This window comes from Misgurnus anguillicaudatus, chromosome 20 (genome assembly GCF_027580225.2).
Source record: "Misgurnus anguillicaudatus chromosome 20, ASM2758022v2, whole genome shotgun sequence".
NCBI lineage: Eukaryota > Metazoa > Chordata > Actinopteri > Cypriniformes > Cobitidae > Misgurnus > Misgurnus anguillicaudatus.
Genome location: NC_073356.2, coordinates 21267950 through 21285275, shown reverse-complemented (window position 1 = coordinate 21285275; position 17326 = coordinate 21267950). Strand labels below are relative to the sequence as shown.

Here is a 17326-nt window from a genome sequence, read left to right as displayed (position 1 = left end):
CTCATTTCGGCTCTCAGATTAACAGGTTATAGCGTTCATACTGGGAACGTGAGCCACATAGTGTGGCAGTTCAGAAACATTACATTCACTGTAATGAATACGACCCACTCACGCTTCTTTCTCTCAGTATGTGTGATAAGGTTTCGTGATTTGGTTTGTGAGCTGTTTACGATTATCCCATTTACTCACATGGTGTGCTGTGGAAGTTAGTAGAGCATTGCGTCAATAGCGCAAAAGGTCATAGGTTTTATTCCCGTGAACACATGTACTGATAAAATTTATAGGTTGTGATGTACTTCAAGTTGCTTTGCATAAAAGTGTCTGCCAAATGCATAAACGTGAGCATAAATGGTGCATCCTCCAAAACCTCTAAAACAAATAAGCTCCTAAGGGAGAACAGCTACAATAAACTAGTGAGGAGCAGTCATGAGAATAGCAGTAGTATACTGAAATATATTGAATCAGTTGCTCAGTGCTTGTTGGTGATTTGCAGGAGGTGAACATAACATTGCTTCTTTTAAATGTTTGTATTTAGATGCACAGTAAGATATAAAACACAACTGATTGATCTAATGTACATAAAAGCATCATACATAATGTAAAGAATATTCAGTGAAAATTTAACATTGATATCTTTAAGGCCATGTTCAGGACTGGAATCAATAATTGAAAACAAATTATGCTCTAAATCTCATAATTAGATTCCTGGATTTCATGGACAGGGTCTCATGTTTGTACAGTAATAGAAATAGCTATGGTTTCTGGAAAAAATGACTTATTAGATGCCTTCACATTGATCGTGACATCCATACAGACTTTTTTTTGCTTTGTGTTTACAGATAAAGTCTGGGTCAGAGAGCATGGATTGGCCAGCAGGGATCCTATGGCTTTTGGTATCATTTATATCGGTGAGTATAAGGAGTAGCATCATAATTGTTTGTGTAACATACAGTAGTACAGATTCAATCTACATGGTCATTGTGAAATTTGCTGATGTGTAAATTGTGATTTGATGTTTTCTGTCCTGATACCAGGCCCTCCTTTTCCCTCCCCAAACTATTCGCTAGAAGAAAATCCATTACTCACTAATTGCTCCAGTTTGGTAATTACAAGCGGAGGTGACCTGAAATCCCAAAGAATTCTTCAGCCATGAAACTGGCTCCTCAAAACTCCATCAGTGCTGGTGTAGTCAGAGCAGCTGGCTCCGTGTCAGAATGATTACATTTTGGAGCGTACGAAGCCCTCTGCGTGTAGTATATTAGCATTAGCGCGGCAGCACGACATGCCGTAATAGAAAACAAGGCAATGCCGTTCTTCCCTAATTTTTGTGAACATTTGTCATGTTACTTTTAATCTGACCTTGAGGAACACATTATGCATTTACACCTGACTGAGAATGACGTGAAAGGCATTTAATTAAAATTCTGTATGGATCATGGCCATACTAAACAACAGAAAGTGTGTGCAGGTTTGTACTCACACTTAAAGGTGAGGGTTTGTATTAATGGATCTAATTCAGGGGTACACAAAAAAAATTCTTACCAATTGGGCCAAAAATTTACCTTGACAGAGGGCCATGGGCCGAAAGTAAATGTTGCTAAATTATATTAAAATGAAAGTTGCCCTGATTCTTCTAATTTATAATTGTCTAATATTGTAAAAATAAATAAGCAAACATTACTTTATTTATGCATAACGAATGCAGTTTTTTCAAAGGTAATTGTTGTAAAAAAAGAAATCATTTTGTCAATCATTTTTAAATTTCCTTTTGTCTGTGTGTCACTGCCTCAACCTCTCCATTATTAGCTAACCTAGTTCATTGAGTTTCATGATGCTTGCTATATACCTTCAGGTATGCATATACATTTTGTAATGTACAAATAAAAAAGTTTTACATTTTAGAAAATGTTTAATTAGAAATATGAACATCTGCATCAATGACATTATTCCCTTTTCCTTATCTCATGTGACATGACGGACCAAATTAAAGATCATTACGGCAGGGATAGTTCACCCAAAAATGAAAATTATGTCATCATTTATTCACCTCGTGTTGTTCTAAACCTGTATGAGATTTTTATTTTGATAAACACAAAAGAAGATTTTTGATAAATGATGGTAAACACACAGCTGCCGTAACCATTGACTTCCATAGTAGGAAAACAAATATTATGGAAGTATTGTGATAAATGATGAAGAAGATGTAATGAATAATTGACGACGGGCCGTTAAATTATTATTCGAAAAATAATGCACACTGCTAATGCAGTTATTAATAAAGTTATTAGAAAGAGAGTGAGAGTGACAGAGACACAGATATAGAAAGAAACAAAGAAAGAAAGACAGACAGAGAAAGCGAGCGAGAGAGAGAAAGAGGGCGAGCGAAAGAGAGATTGTGTGAACGAGGCTACCTCTGTGCGTCTCTAAACAGCGCTGTTTTTCCATGGAAAATTGTCTGTCATGTTGTTTTTGTTAGTCCGTTATTGCAGTTAACTATGCAAACCCTGCTGAAAAAAACAATAAAACCATTACAGAATATTCTAATGGTTTTATTGGTTTTATTTGTAGTTTTATTGGTTTTAATGGGGAATAAAGCCCAAAACACACTACAGTGTATTGGTCTTTGTTGGTCTCTAATGGTATGTATTGTTTCTATTGGTTCTATGTATTGGTTCTCATGGAATATGGCCCAAAACACACTACAGTATAGTGGTTTTAATGGTAAAAGCTAATGGTTCCTATTGGTATTTTAACTGTAATGGTTTTATTGTTTTTTTTCAGCAGGGAAGAGAGCTGCCTGGAACTACGTTCGCCGTGCGTTTCCCAGAAAATAATTGCACACCTTAGAACGTTCATCAGCCAGTCAGATTCAAGCATTCAACGGACCCGTAGTATAAATTTTGATAAATGATGTTAAGCACACAGTTGACAGTACCAATTGAATTTTATTGTATTTGTTTTTCCTACTATGAAAGTCATTGGTTACAATGAGCTGTGTGCTTACCATCATTTATCAAAATATCTTCTTTTTTGTTCATCAGAAAAAATAAATTTATACAGTTTTAGAACATCATGAGGATGAGAAATAAAGAATTTTTATTTTGGGGTGACCTATCCCTTTAAATTACTACATTTAACCATTAGACCATGTCAAATGTTTTGTTCTGCATCATGAGGTCAAATGGATTTTCTGAAGTCTTAAATGTCAGTTCTCTCAGTCTTTATGTATCACACAATATCAGTTATATCTGACATTCAATTTTCGTTAAGGACAAATGGTTTTCCAGAATGACTTGGGTGGTGGCCTGGTGGTCGTATGTATGACGTCATTTACTTCAATGTTTGGAGTGACATCATATGTACGGCTGCTAAACTGCTACATGGGACATCAGAAACCTCACAGATGACTTAAGTTGTTAAATCCATTGTTATGTGCAAGGTAAGACAGAGCCCGCCAAGGAATTTTTACTTAGTTTTCTTAATGACGGTAATGAGAAAGTTGAGGGGAACTGCCAAAGTTAATCTCTCTGTACCATGCCCTCAAGCTCTTAGTGGTAGATTAATGCAGAATTCATTACCGTGAGGTGTCTAAAAGCAGAAAACACTTCACATTGAAGTATAAGGTGACTCATACCAGCCTCACAAGAGAAAGAGATGAGCTTTGAATTTTGATATCAATGCATTCTTTCTGTAGAAAGCTTTTCCCCTTGAACTCTTTTTTTGTAAAAGCTGCCTTGGCTTTGAAGGACTTTTTTAACAATAATGATATAGGCAGAAGAATGTTTTTGACCTGTTCTCATCTATAGAAATCATGCTTTACAGTGCTTTTTCAAATGTCAAGTGCCCATGTAGTGTATAAAAAGCGTGTCCCCAGGATTGAGCAGTGTGCACTTGAGGTTGCAGGAAAATAATAATGCAGAAATCATTTTGATTTTAGGTGAAGGTCTATTTTAGGTGAGTCTGATTTGTTGGTGTCTCTTCTGCCCTGGGTTGTATATCATTTAAAAATGACATTTGAATTAAAATAGCAAACAAAATTTGTGATACAAATGTGAAACTGTCTGTAAAATCCAGACTAATATCTCATCATGTAATTATGAGATTCAAAGGATAATTTTGATTTCAGTCATTGATTTCTCATTGATGTCCTTGCTCTGTAAATATTAAAGGGATACTCCAGCCAAATAACAAAATTGTCCCATGATTTACTCACCCTCAAGCAAACCAATATACATATGTCCATCATCTTTCAGAGTAATACATTTGGGGCCCTATTTTAACGATCTAAGCTCATGATCTAAAGCGCATGGTGCACAGTTTAAAAGGGTATGTCCGAATCCACTTTTGCTTATTTAATGATGGGAAAAATGGTTTGTGCGCCTAGCGCACAGTCTAAAAGGGTTGTTCCTATTCTTGCAATGGGTGTGTTTTGGGCGTAACATGCAGCAAACCAATGAGAGTCTCAGCTCTCATCCCCTTTAAAAGACAGTTGAGCTCACGCCATGCTGATTCCTTATTTAGATGGCGGAATTTGTAAACTGAAAAACACACCGGAGGAAAGTTTAAGATTGTTGTTAAAAAAACTAATTTTATATAGTAAAACCTTTTGTTCTTTTTTAGTCGTGGAAGTAAAATTAACTGGCTTTTAATGGGTGTAAATGTATGGATAGCCTACATGATCAGTGTAATCTGAAAGAATAATTTAGAAATATGCAAGAAAAGGTTTGTCTTTTAAAAATACTTTATTTGTAACAAACAGGAGACAAAGAATTTACAAACGTGTGGAGAGCCGAAACTTTTCAGCACTCGGACAGGGCAGTGAGTGTTTTAAAAAGCATTACTTAAAAAGGTTCTCATCTCACCATATTGAAATGTACAAAGTCGTCCTGTACAATAAATACGTAGGGTAGCATTAAAAAAAAAACAAAATAGATGCAATTTGTTTAAAGCAAAACATGCAATTACTTATCAGGCTACAGGTGAAGCAGCTCGTCTCGTAATCGGTCCTCATTTATGTCCAAGAGACTCAATAATAATCTTTTACATTTGAATCCTTTAGTTTTTATATTTAAAAATCTTTGTGTGTTGTCCATGTGTGTAATAAGCAAATGCACGTTGTTCTCTCGTTTAAAGGCGCATATTACTAACGCGCTCATTAAATAACACAAACAATATTGTGCCTCAAAATAGCAACCCACAATGCGCCTGAACACACCTCGTTTTCAGACCAGCAAATGCATTTGCTATTTAAATAACGTGATGGTGGACATGAAAATGATAAATGCATCGTGCTGAAACTAGCAAAAACACTTTGCGCCGGGTGTATGATAGGGCCCATACAGTTATTTTAGTAATTTTAGTAAACTATAATAACTAGCTTCTGGTAACGAATCCATCTTGGACTCACGCGATTCACGAGAGTAACTGCACAACGTACCTACAGTATGGCAACCAACACTCTCTATGCTAAACCACTTTCTTGAAGTGCGTGAGACCAAGACCACATCGTTGCTGGAAGCTAGTTATTATAGTTTATAAAGCTTGAAATATGGATATTTTTCTTACAAAATCTTACCCACAGAAGACCTTTATTTGCCCCTTGGAGCCATGTGGATTTTTTTGTTAAGGATAGATGCACTTTTGGGGGGTTTAAAGTCAGAAGTTGTTCCCTAATCCCGGTTTTCTATTGTTATAATGCTAGGAAGATCAAGAACATTTACGAAAATAACACCACATTTGCTCATCTGATGGACATATGTATCTCGGATTGCTTGAGGATCATTTTGATATTTAGCTGGAGTATCACTTTAAAAGATATCAAAGATAGATTTTTACAGAATGTTTTTTACTTTATGTAGGAGGATTTTATGTAGAAAAGTAAATCACAAAAATGACTTCAATATTGACCTGTGTTTGTAATTTGTTTAATCAAATGATGAAAATAGATTACACATAAGGGAATTAATAGGCATGATTATAGTCAAAATAAATAATGCCATTATTAAATTAATCCAGTTCAACATCCTGTAGGACTTGGCCAATCCAAATTTCCAATTCATTCATCAAAAGAGATCCAATCCTTGAATTGTGAATCCTGCTGCTTGTGCTAATCTCTTCTTGCAGAGTGTAACACTGACCAGAACAACGGAGCTGAAAGCAGAGCCTACCGCAGGCTTCTCTCCTGTCATGATGGCAGTGGAGGGAGAGAGACAGATCATGACTGAGTCTCAGGATAAATGTCTGGAGCTTCTAAGCCAAGATGGACCCCGTAATAAAACAGGTAGAGAAAACAAAGACAATAATTAACAATCAAACAATGTTTGTCAGAATGACTGAAGACGGTCCTTTAATGTTTAGATAAGATTTAAAGTGTCAACGCTATAGAAACGAGAGTGGGTGGATAAAAAGCTTTCTTTAAAGAGATGTTAAAGCATGCAGTGTGCAGAGGCAGCTACAGCATAAGTAAGGTATTCAGCTATGAAACATTCATTTGTAATTTGATTTCCTGAAAAGTATGAATGCTTTAGTTCTGTGCTGCATTCAGCAAACAACAATGGGTGTTTCTCAAACGCAAGGACGTGTACTAGGAAATCTGCATTACTCGGCTGCCATCATTGAAGGACATCTCAATTCGAAGGATGCTTCGAAGGCAGCATTTGCTTCCTTCTTTGGCCTCTTTTGAAGGATGCATGATGTGGATCTTTCTTGGCTTCATTTTCACAAAATGTCTTCCAGAAAAATTTCCTTCTAAAAATATAACATACAAATAAATATATCAAATGACAGAACAGAATCTCTGCTTTTAAACAAACAAACAAACAAACAAACAAAACAGGAAAAAACGTTTAATCCTATATATACTTTCACCTAAAGGATCATTAGGAACACCATACTAATACTGTTTGACCCCCTTTTGCCTTCAGAACTGCCTTAATTCTAGGTGGCATTGATTCAACAGGGTGCTAAAAGCATTCTTTAGAAATGTTGGCCCATATTGATAGGAGAGCATCTTGCAGTTGATGGATACAGTATTTGTGGGATGCACATCAAGGACACAAAGCTCTTGTTCCACCACATCCCAAAGATGCTCTATTGGGTTGAGATCTGGTGACTGTTGGGGCCATTTTAGTACAGTGACCTCATTGTCAAGTTCAAGAAACCAATTTGAAATCATTTAAGCTTTGTGACATGGTGCATTATCCTGCTGGAAGTAGCCATCAGAGGATGGGTACATGGTGGTCATTAAGGGATGGACATGGTCAGAAACAATGCTCAGGTAGGCCGTGGCATTTAAATGATGCCCAATTGGCACTAAGGGGCCTAAAGTGTGCCAAGAAAACATCCCCCACACCATTTCACCACCACCACCAGTCTGCACAGTGGTAACAAGGCATAATGGATCCATGTTTTCATTCTGTTTACGCCAAATTCTGACTCTATTCTCTGAATTGAGACTCATCAGACCAGGCAACATTTTTCCAGTCTTCAACTGTCCAATTTTGGTGAGCTCGTGCAAATTATTTGTAGTGGAGATGAGTGGTAACCGGTGGGGTCTTCTGCTGTTGTAGCCCATCCGCCTCAAGGTTGTGCGTGCTGCGGCTTCACAAATGCTTTGCTGCATACCTCGGTAGTTATATCCGTCAAAGTTTCTCTTCTATCAGCTTGAATCAGTCGGCACATTCTCCTCTGACCTCTAGCATCAACAAGGCATTTTTTGCCACAGGACTGCCATATACTGGATGTTTTTCCCTTTTCACGCCATTCTTTGTAAACCCTAGAAATGGTTGTGCGTGAAAATCCTAGTAACTGAGCAGATTGTGAAATACTCAGACCGGCCCGTCTGGCACCAACAACCATGCCACGCTCAAAATTGCTTAAATCACTTTCCCATTCTGACATTCAGTTTGGAGTTCAGGAGATTGTCTTGACCAGGACCACACCCCTAAACGCATTGAAGCAACTGTCATGGGAGTGGTTGATTAGATAATTGCATTAATGAGAAATTGAACAGGTGTTCCTAATAATCCTTTAGGTGAGAGTATATTTTTCTCTCATTATATACTCTATATGGGTAAATATGGGTATTTTTCTTAAAAAAATATTTTTTTGTTAGCAAAAAGCTGAAATAATTGTATTTTTGTGAAGGAAATTTGTTAGAGATCAGATTCCGAACGAAGATCAAAACATACACAGAGTTTAAAATTAATAAATATTTTTTGCTTCAGTTTTTTCAATAAATTGGGTAAATGCACCATCTAGTGTTTAATCGGCGTATTACAGATTACCCTAATAACTTATCAGGAACACGTTTTATTTCATGCAAATGTTTTCTCTTAATTGACGAGATAATTTGTCAATGGCGGGGAAGAGTTAAAGTTTTAAACCGTTATGACATTGCTAAGAACACTTACTAGACCGCCTCATTCTAGTCTTTAATGTTGAAGAGGACTCTAACCTCGACTGGTCTAGCAAGGCAGCCCAGTCTCACGAAATTTTGTTGTATTTTTTTTTTCTTTTTTGTGATATTATGATGAATCTCGTGTTTTTTCATGATCGTATAACGAATTCTTGTTTTCGTGTGATTATCACGTATTGGTCACTCAACGGTTTTGTCCTATTTTCTTACCATTGTCGCTTTGGTTTAGGGTTAGATATGCATAAAATGACATCCCTACCCAAACCCAACTCTAACCCTAACGTCAGGCGACATATAAAAAAAAAAATAGCATAAACCAATATATAAAGTGATATCCTAATGCAAGCACCAAATCTAACCCTAAACCGAAGGGACAATGGTTTAAAAATAGGAAAAAGCAGCTGAGTAAACAATACGTGATAATCACACGAAAACTGGAATTCGTTATATGATCATGAAAAAACACAGAATTTTGTGATAACATCAGCAAGGACGCATCCTAATGCAACCTTGCATTTGAAAAACACCAAATGTCTCAACATATATTGTATATTTGGGGTGGGGCTACCTGTTTAGTCAATTGAAGGAGTGGAAACCACATTAATTTGAAAGTTAATTTGGTGTTGCAGCGGTGCAGGAATAATAGAGTTCACCTTTATTAATAAGTTCTGAACGCAACAGTATGTTATCAGAGTCCTATGAATTCCTCATTATACTGTATGTCTCCTTTAAAATGTCATAGACAGTAATTAGCTTTTATTAAGTAACCAGTTATTTCTCATTTCAATGACAGAAAATTGTGCTCTTTTCATAATCTTATTGAATGGCATGGTAGTTAGTGGAAACACTTAGTGTAATAGTGGAGAGCTTTTAGGGTGATCTGGGAAAAGTTATACTTTGAAAAGGATGTTAGTTTAAATGTTAAAAACACATAATTTTATTGCAACCTTTTTACAAAATGAAATGAAAGCCTGCGCTTTGCTGCACTTAATTGTTGCATTTATTAAACTAAAATGATCAGGGACGTTGTTAAAAGTTCACCCGCACCAACCGTGCGATTGGTCTTGAAGTAAATGCAGACCTGCAGTTGCTTTTGATAGCCAAATGAGTGAGTTTGGCCATTTTAGGTTTTTAAAAATGTTTTCGTTTCATTGCGGAGGAAGTTCAGCGTTCTACTTTTTTTTTTAATGGTACAAAGAACGCTTTTATCTCACAAGATGAAGAAAAACTTGATTCATTGTGATATGTCCTCTTTAAAATGTCTCTTTAACTTTTATAGGTTTGTTCTGCAACAGATTTTGGGATGGCTTGCTCTGTTGGGATGAAACCTCAGCTGGAAACTACGTCTCTCAGAACTGCCCAGACTACCCCAGCTTTGACCCCATGGGTAAGACACAATCACATCTGGATTGTCACTTAGGGTTTGAGAGCACTCCAGACGCCGCAAATCACTTCAGATTCAACAGCAGGCGTGACATCTGTTACACGTCTTTGGTCGACCTATTACAAAACACGAGATGTTGCTCCAGAGAAGCATTCCACAACACCGACAGCAGGCAATCATGAAGATAATTGAAGTTCGATAATGAAACCGAGTTGGTAATATCGCTTTCTCTGAGTGCTTGGAAAGATTCGTATGAACTTTTTTTCCGGAGCCTCAAAGAACAATTTATTACCTGACGGTGAAGTGCAGCTTTGTTCTTAAGTGAAAAAAGATCCTTGCTGCGGTACAAAGTAAATCATTTCATGTCAAGTATTGATGAGGACATTTTTCTGATAATAAATAGTGGAAAGAAATGGTGACCAAAAATAGATTCAACAGAACAGAAAATTGCTAAGATGCTGAAATATTGATACTTTCTACTATTCTTTCATAGCGATGATAGCCGTGCGAGAATAAGCACTCTCTGTCTGGTTTGGGCACGTACACAGATTGATTGAAGAAGACAAAGAGATGGAGTTAATTAAGAGACCACTTGCTTGACTTGTGTGTGGAAACGTCCGTAAACGGTGCAGGGTTAAACTGTATCTGTATCAAACGTTATGATTGGCCCTAAGCTGTCAGCATGTTCTGACTTTGTCCGTTCTAATTCAAGCAATCCTTATTCTTCGTTCATACATAGTGCTTAACAAAAATACAACCACTTTTACTGGTAAACTGGCAGAACTGATTTACCAGAAAGGTTCTGTTCACACATGATCTGTTACAGTAACTGGAATTTACCAGTAAAGAAAGTATGTGTAAAAGGGACTATTGACATTTGACTTTCTCTTTCCCTACAGAAAAAGTAACCAAATACTGTGATGAATCTGGCAACTGGATACACAGTTCTTCTGTCAATAAAACCTGGTCCCATTGTCTAACATTTTCAAAGGATAAAATAAAGGTAAATGTGCCTGCAAGCACTGCAATGACACCTGCATTAAAAGTAGATTTGTTTGGTCATGATGGCGATAAATAATTCATGCATTTGGCAGACGCATTTATCCAAAGTGACTCACAGGTACAGTATATGTGTTACACGGGCTCAAACCCATAAGCTTTGCCTTTCTAATGCAGGACTCTTAAAGGATTAGTCCATTTTCTTTAAAAAAATTCACATAATTTACTCACCACCATGTCATTCAAAACGTTGATGTCTTTCTTTGTTCAGATGAGAGGAATTTGTGTTTTTTGAGGGGGGCATTCCAGGATTTTTCTCATTTTGGTGGACTTTGATGGACCCCGACACTTAACAGTTTTAATGCAGTTTCGACTGAGTTTCTAAGGACTCTAAACAATCCCAAATGAGGCATAAGGGTCTTATCTAGCGAAACGATTGTCATTTTATGTCAAATATGCACTTTTGAATCACAACTTCTAGTCTATCTCCGGTCATCTGACGCACCAGCACGACCTCACGCAATACGTTGTCACGTCAAGAGGTCACGGAGGACGTATGCGAAACTGCACCCCAGTGTTTACAAGTGTGGAGAAAGAGGACCGTTCTGACGTTGTTGTATGTCAAAAGATACTAATTAATGTCTTTGTGTCAGTTTATTTTTAAAATGGTCTGCAAATGTGCATTTCATATATGTAACGTGTGACCTTTCCACGGCATTACGCAATTGCATGAGGTTGTGCTGGCACGTCACAGGATCGGAGATAGACGAGAAGTTGTGGTCCAAAAGTGCATATCTTTTTCTTGTCAAAAATGACAATAGTTTCGCAAGATAAGACCCTTATGCCTCGTTTGGGATCGTTTTGAGTTCTTTGAAACTCCATTGAAACTGCAATTTTAAACTGCATTAAATCTGTTACGTGTTAGTGTCCATTAAAGTCCATTAAAATGAGAAAAATCCTGGAATGTTTTCCTCAAAAAACACAATTTCTTCTTGGCTAAACAAAGAAAGACATCAACATTTTGGATGACATGGTGGTGAGTAAATTTTCTGGATTTTTTTTAAGAAAACGGACTAATCCTTTAACATTTGAGCTACACTGAATAATTACTTATGAAGTTAACTCTTTCCCCACCAGCGTTTTGTTTTTAAAAAGTTGCCAGCCAGCGCCAGCATTTTTCATGATTTTCACAAAAGTTTAATGCCTTCCAGAAAATGTTCTTCTAAAAATACATAATTTATCAAAATCTTCTTTTGTGTTCAGCAAAATAAAGAAAGTCACACAGGTTTAGGTCAACACACGAGTGATGACAAATTTTTCATTTTGGTGTGAATCTCTTAAGTTACTGATGCATTGGTGAACTACAGCATTTATGACCCCATTCAAAATCTTGAGCCAAGAAATATAAACATATTTTTATGTCAAACTATTTATAGTGCAAAAATTTTTTTTTTATTATAGTAGATGCTGCTGTTTTCAAACGGCTAAGTTACCCTTTTATGCCCATTTTATGCCATCACTTACCCAAGGACTTAAAATGAAAATAAAATTTGGATCAAAGATAATAAGCAGAAACATTACATTTGACTCAGACACTCCTGGACAGATTTAACAGTATTTTTTGTACAGTTTCATTAACTGCCATAAAATACCAACAAAAAGAATAACAACAGATACAATCGATGCCCACGCACCATTTTTTCCTAACTCCTGGTTATGTAATTGTCCGATTTTTAAAAGACAAACCCTTCGCTCACATTCTCAAGATGAATGCTTTCCTCCGCAGACGCTGCCAGTTCATGGCTTTTTAGAGACGGAGATGGATCCCACAGCCGAGAGTCGGGTCAGCCCCGTAGTGACTCAGAAAGCAGAGGAGAGAAAGAAGATCATCGATGGCCAATATAAGTGCTTTGAGAAAATGAACAGAGACCGACCATATAACAAATCAGGTTTGAAAACACAAAAGCCACAGAATAAGTTTGAGATCGAATTATCATTAGCTCATAGCAGGGAGCAACTGCACGGTAGAATTGGCTTTGATTGTTTGTGTGCCGGTCTTTAGGTCTGTATTGCAACAGGACTTGGGATGGCTGGTTATGCTGGGATGACACTCCAGCAGGGACATTCATGTCACAGAACTGTCCCAACTATTTTGTTGACTTCGACTCCACCGGTACAATACTTTAATTAAAGAGTTATTTATTTTAGTTAGGTTGTTTTTATTCAAAGCCACCTTCTTGTTTATTTAGAAAAGGTCACAAAGTATTGCGATGAGACAGGAAACTGGTTCAAGCACCCCGAGACAAACAGGACCTGGTCTAACTACACCCTGTGCATTGCACACACTAAGGACAAGCTGAAGGTATGAGGGTGAATCATTTTTAATTTTTGCACTTCTCCTACAAGAACCTTTTGACAGTATTATTATTTTTTTCTTAATTGGTCAAACATTTTAAATAGAAACTCCTGAATGATTGTCAGTGCAAACACTCTTCACTATGTCATTTGTCTCATGGCTATTTCTTAGGGACTAGGAGACAGTTTTAGTGTTTGGGAATTTCAAACGAACAGTGCTATCATAAATATTGCAAAAGAAAACACGACTGCAGTATAATTAGCAGACAAACATTTTGGGCAAACATCACATTGCCTGAAGCTGTGATCATGTTTGCAGTGTACTTCAATCATGGTTTAAAAAAATAAATGCAGTTAAATTCAGACTGGTTGACATCTGTTCAGGAAATGAATGTTGAATTGGATATAGTCTGTGTTGCTTTTAGACTAAATGGCAGTGAGGTGGAAGGTCTACACAAGTTCACGGTTTAACCAAACAGCTTCTCAGCTGTAAATTATTCGTAATGGTTACAGTGCTGTACAACTAGTGCTATACAAAGTGAGAAGGACAGGAGCAAATCCTAAACAAATGACAAGTAAAATGTCAGACTCAAGTAAAATATGGTTTCCATTAAACTAGATGGAATTGACTGTAGTTCATATAAAATGCACAAGAAAAATGACACATGCACTTTCAAGGTAACTTAAGTTTGCTTGCCACTTTAGATTGCATCCACTTTGCATGAAACTATACTGTTGACTATTGCTCTTAAAATAGGCTTATAAAAGTTTATTTAGAGAACCTTTGAAATCAAAATAGGTCCATGTTTCCTTTTAGTCCATTACCTTTAATTTAATTTGAACCATTTTTGCTCCTGCTTTCCTACAAGCTGATGTCAAATAAACTTGCAGCAAATAATAACATGTTTGAAATGTTGTCTTCCTGTTGAGTAAATGAATCAAAAATGTTTGTGTCAACTTGCACTCTGTTATTTTGTCCAATCAAATGCTTTTTACAGGGTTTCCGCAAGAAAATTTGTTAGTTAAGGTGGTATGGTTTGGCGGGTGTGCAGGGTTTCCCGGGAGCATGGCAATCAAAGGGGCGGGGCGTACGCATCATGATGAAAATAAAATATTTTTATTTAAAACACTCAAATAAAACTTAATTTTGAAGAAACTATGACAGAAAATGAACACATACTAGATTATTAATGAATTAAATGTGTTTACCTCTAACGGGAATAGCTGTGTGATGAAGTGAAACTAAAGGGTTAATAAACACAAACTGAAGTAGATGTTGTAGAACGTCTGGCGAACGATGATAGATAGCGCGAAGATTGTAAAAACGGATTATTTCCCAAATTAATTACATTATCTGAAAGGAGTGTAACTACTGTAGCATGTAAATAATGCACATAAATAACGTGAGCAAGAGTGCTCAACAATTAAATTATATCAACAGGCACATGCAACCTAGCTAGAAGGTTGCTCAAACAACAAAATCACCAGCTTACTTACTTTAAATTTGCAAGAACTATAGAGTTATACAATAACAGGCTTAAATAAACCCAAAACATAAGTCCATAAGTCTCACGGACACGGGTTTTATCAACTGGCTAGTTATCCTCCAGACTGTGACGGGCCACGTCTTTCTTTCATTTCGGCCGTGTGGTGCGCTTGCCCGCTCGCGCTGTGAAGCGCGTCCGCGCTATTCTCCCAGATGCACTTGACGGCCTTTTGTGCAGCATTTTTTTTTTTTTTTTGATGACCTAGTTAAGGCGATAGGGCTTCCCAGCTTAGGCGGGCCACCCGAACTGCAAAGTGCTACGGAAAACGCTGTTTTTAGAATAATCATGTCTCTTAACCAATGAGCAATTGATGAAACGTAACGTACAGTAACTAAAGCCTACTGGCAAAACTACTCTGCAGTATAATAATTTTTTTGCAGAATTGGGCATGCCTGAATTTAAAAATCATCTGCCCACATACCTTGAAGTAAATGTATAAAAAATTGCTTATTTTACAGAAAATTTTGTGCTCCACAATAAAAAGATATATGATGATGCAGTTTTGAGTCCGCAGAGTTTAAAGGGTTAAAACGGCCCTTCAATATGCGTGCCCAAACTTCTAATTTTTAGGAAATTAAAGTTTTGATTTAGTGTCTTTTGATGTCTTACAAATGTATCTTTATTTGTCTCATTTCAGATGGCGTATATTCTGTATTACATGGCGATTGTGGGTCATGCTCTGTCTATAGTATCCCTCCTCATCTCCCTGGCCATATTCTTCTATTTCAGGTGAGTTTTAATCACCTTAACATAAAAATACGACTTGCAGAAGCCTAAAAGTCTAGCAGCAGTTACTTCAGAAAGATCAATAATCCTCAATGATGGGCCGCTCGGTTGTTTACTTGTTTTTGTCAGATCTGGTCTGCCCTCAAGCACTTTGTCATTTGTCAGAGCTGTTGACGGTGACGGTGGAAAGGTAGACTGCTGCGCTGGCGTCTGAGATTTATTTAATTGACAGAGTCCTCGTTTAAGATTCTCAAAGAAAGATTTATCAAGAGGCTCTCGCTTACCTCATTCATCACAGTGGCCAATTCAAACCGAATAGAAAAGATTGAACGGCAGTGCCTGTGGCCTGCCACCGCCGGCATGGCCCCATGAAAATACAATCTGCACCCTGGAGTTCAATTTGTTATCTTCTGAATTGTATATAGAACTCAGATTAGGTACTGTATATAGATCAGATAATTATTTCCTCAGTTGGAAGAGCTGCCTTTTCATGTCTTATTGATGAATTGCCACATACTGTACACAGCGCTTTGCATCAAAAACCTAAATCAATACTCACTGTATTGAATTCCAAATTATATATCAAAATGTACATCAAACCTGTACAAACTCTTATTTTATATGAAAACAGTTATCATACAGTAAAAAGGACTCGGTTGCCTGAGTGATTTATTAAAATAATTTTATATTATTCACTACACTGTGTATCTCCTCAGTTGAGGATGCTTTCAAGGTTGTGAATCTGAAGGATCACTGACTTAAGACTATTTAGAAAAATTACAAATAAATTAACTGTTTAAAAATCCTTATTTGCAGGCACTATGGGTGTTATTGGGCTATATGACCCTGTCTGTGAAATCCAATGAGATTATAGGAGCATCAAAGTTTGATTTCACTATGATTTCAATCTTATTCAGTCAGTATTAAAGATATCAAGGTTACATTTTCACAAAAAATGTACTTAAAATTATGTAGGAGGATTGTATGAAGAAAACAGTAAATCACAAATAAAAAAGATTTTAGCTGGGTTTTCACATACTTTATTTATTTTATTGCTCGTTGAAGTGTTTTAATGGAGTTGCTGTTTGAAATAAAAACATAAAAAATTGTCAGTATAGCGTTTCCGATTCAGTCAAATGAAAGCATATGTTTTATATTGATACATGTGTTATTTAGGTGATCCCTCAGTGAATAACATGTCCGAATGAGTCCAAAATGTTTAAAACTCGCACTCGCTGGCGAAAAACACCCAGATTATTTGGCCATGACATAAACAATGTTGTTTTCTCATCATTGTGCTTTATTAAGTGCAAATCCTCTTTTTGTCCATTAGTCTAACAGAGTTGCGCTGAGCCGGTGACCGGTTTTCAGTTTGTGTGTCATTTCATGCAGATCTGGTTTCCCTCGTTCGTATCCTCTGAGGTAAACTTAATTTCATGGGTAGTTAAACATGGGGGCCAAAGAGAGAGTCTTATACATTAGATGGCACATATGCTTAGGCCACAGCAAATGTTATTTAGCATGACTGTTGTATACAACGAGTAGCTTACCGCATCCACTTGCAGCACGCTGGCTTTTTGAAGTACACTATTAAGCGATAATTGAAAGGTTGAGAGGAAATGCATCCATTAGAGTGCATCAAAAACACATTAGGATCAGGACCTCATTTTAATATGATAAACACCTTGTTTTTGAAAGTAATGCCTGTTTGTTATTAGAATATTCAGGACATCATAATCACTGTAAAAAGGTGTTAACATTTGTAATTTATATAGTTAACATTTGTAATTTAATTTGGCATCTAAAGGTGATTATAGCAAACATTGTCAGAAGAAATGGAAGTGAGCCCTATTTTTCAAAAAGTACACTTTTGCACCCAAAAAGTTTATAATAGTACCT

General features: G+C 36.7%; 1 protein-coding gene across 1 annotated transcript in view; it reads left to right on the top strand.

Moving 5' to 3' along the window:
- The window catches only part of calcr (calcitonin receptor), a 67260-nt gene that overhangs the window by 26042 nt on the left and 23892 nt on the right, over nt 1-17326 (top strand). The window contains exons 2-9 of the mRNA XM_055220138.2: nt 840-908; nt 6124-6280; nt 9696-9803; nt 10700-10803; nt 12586-12748; nt 12862-12972; nt 13049-13161; nt 15339-15430. Of these exons, the coding sequence (XP_055076113.2) occupies nt 861-908; nt 6124-6280; nt 9696-9803; nt 10700-10803; nt 12586-12748; nt 12862-12972; nt 13049-13161; nt 15339-15430 (896 nt within the window). The 5' untranslated portion in view covers nt 840-860. The remainder of the gene's footprint in view (nt 1-839; nt 909-6123; nt 6281-9695; nt 9804-10699; nt 10804-12585; nt 12749-12861; nt 12973-13048; nt 13162-15338; nt 15431-17326) is intronic.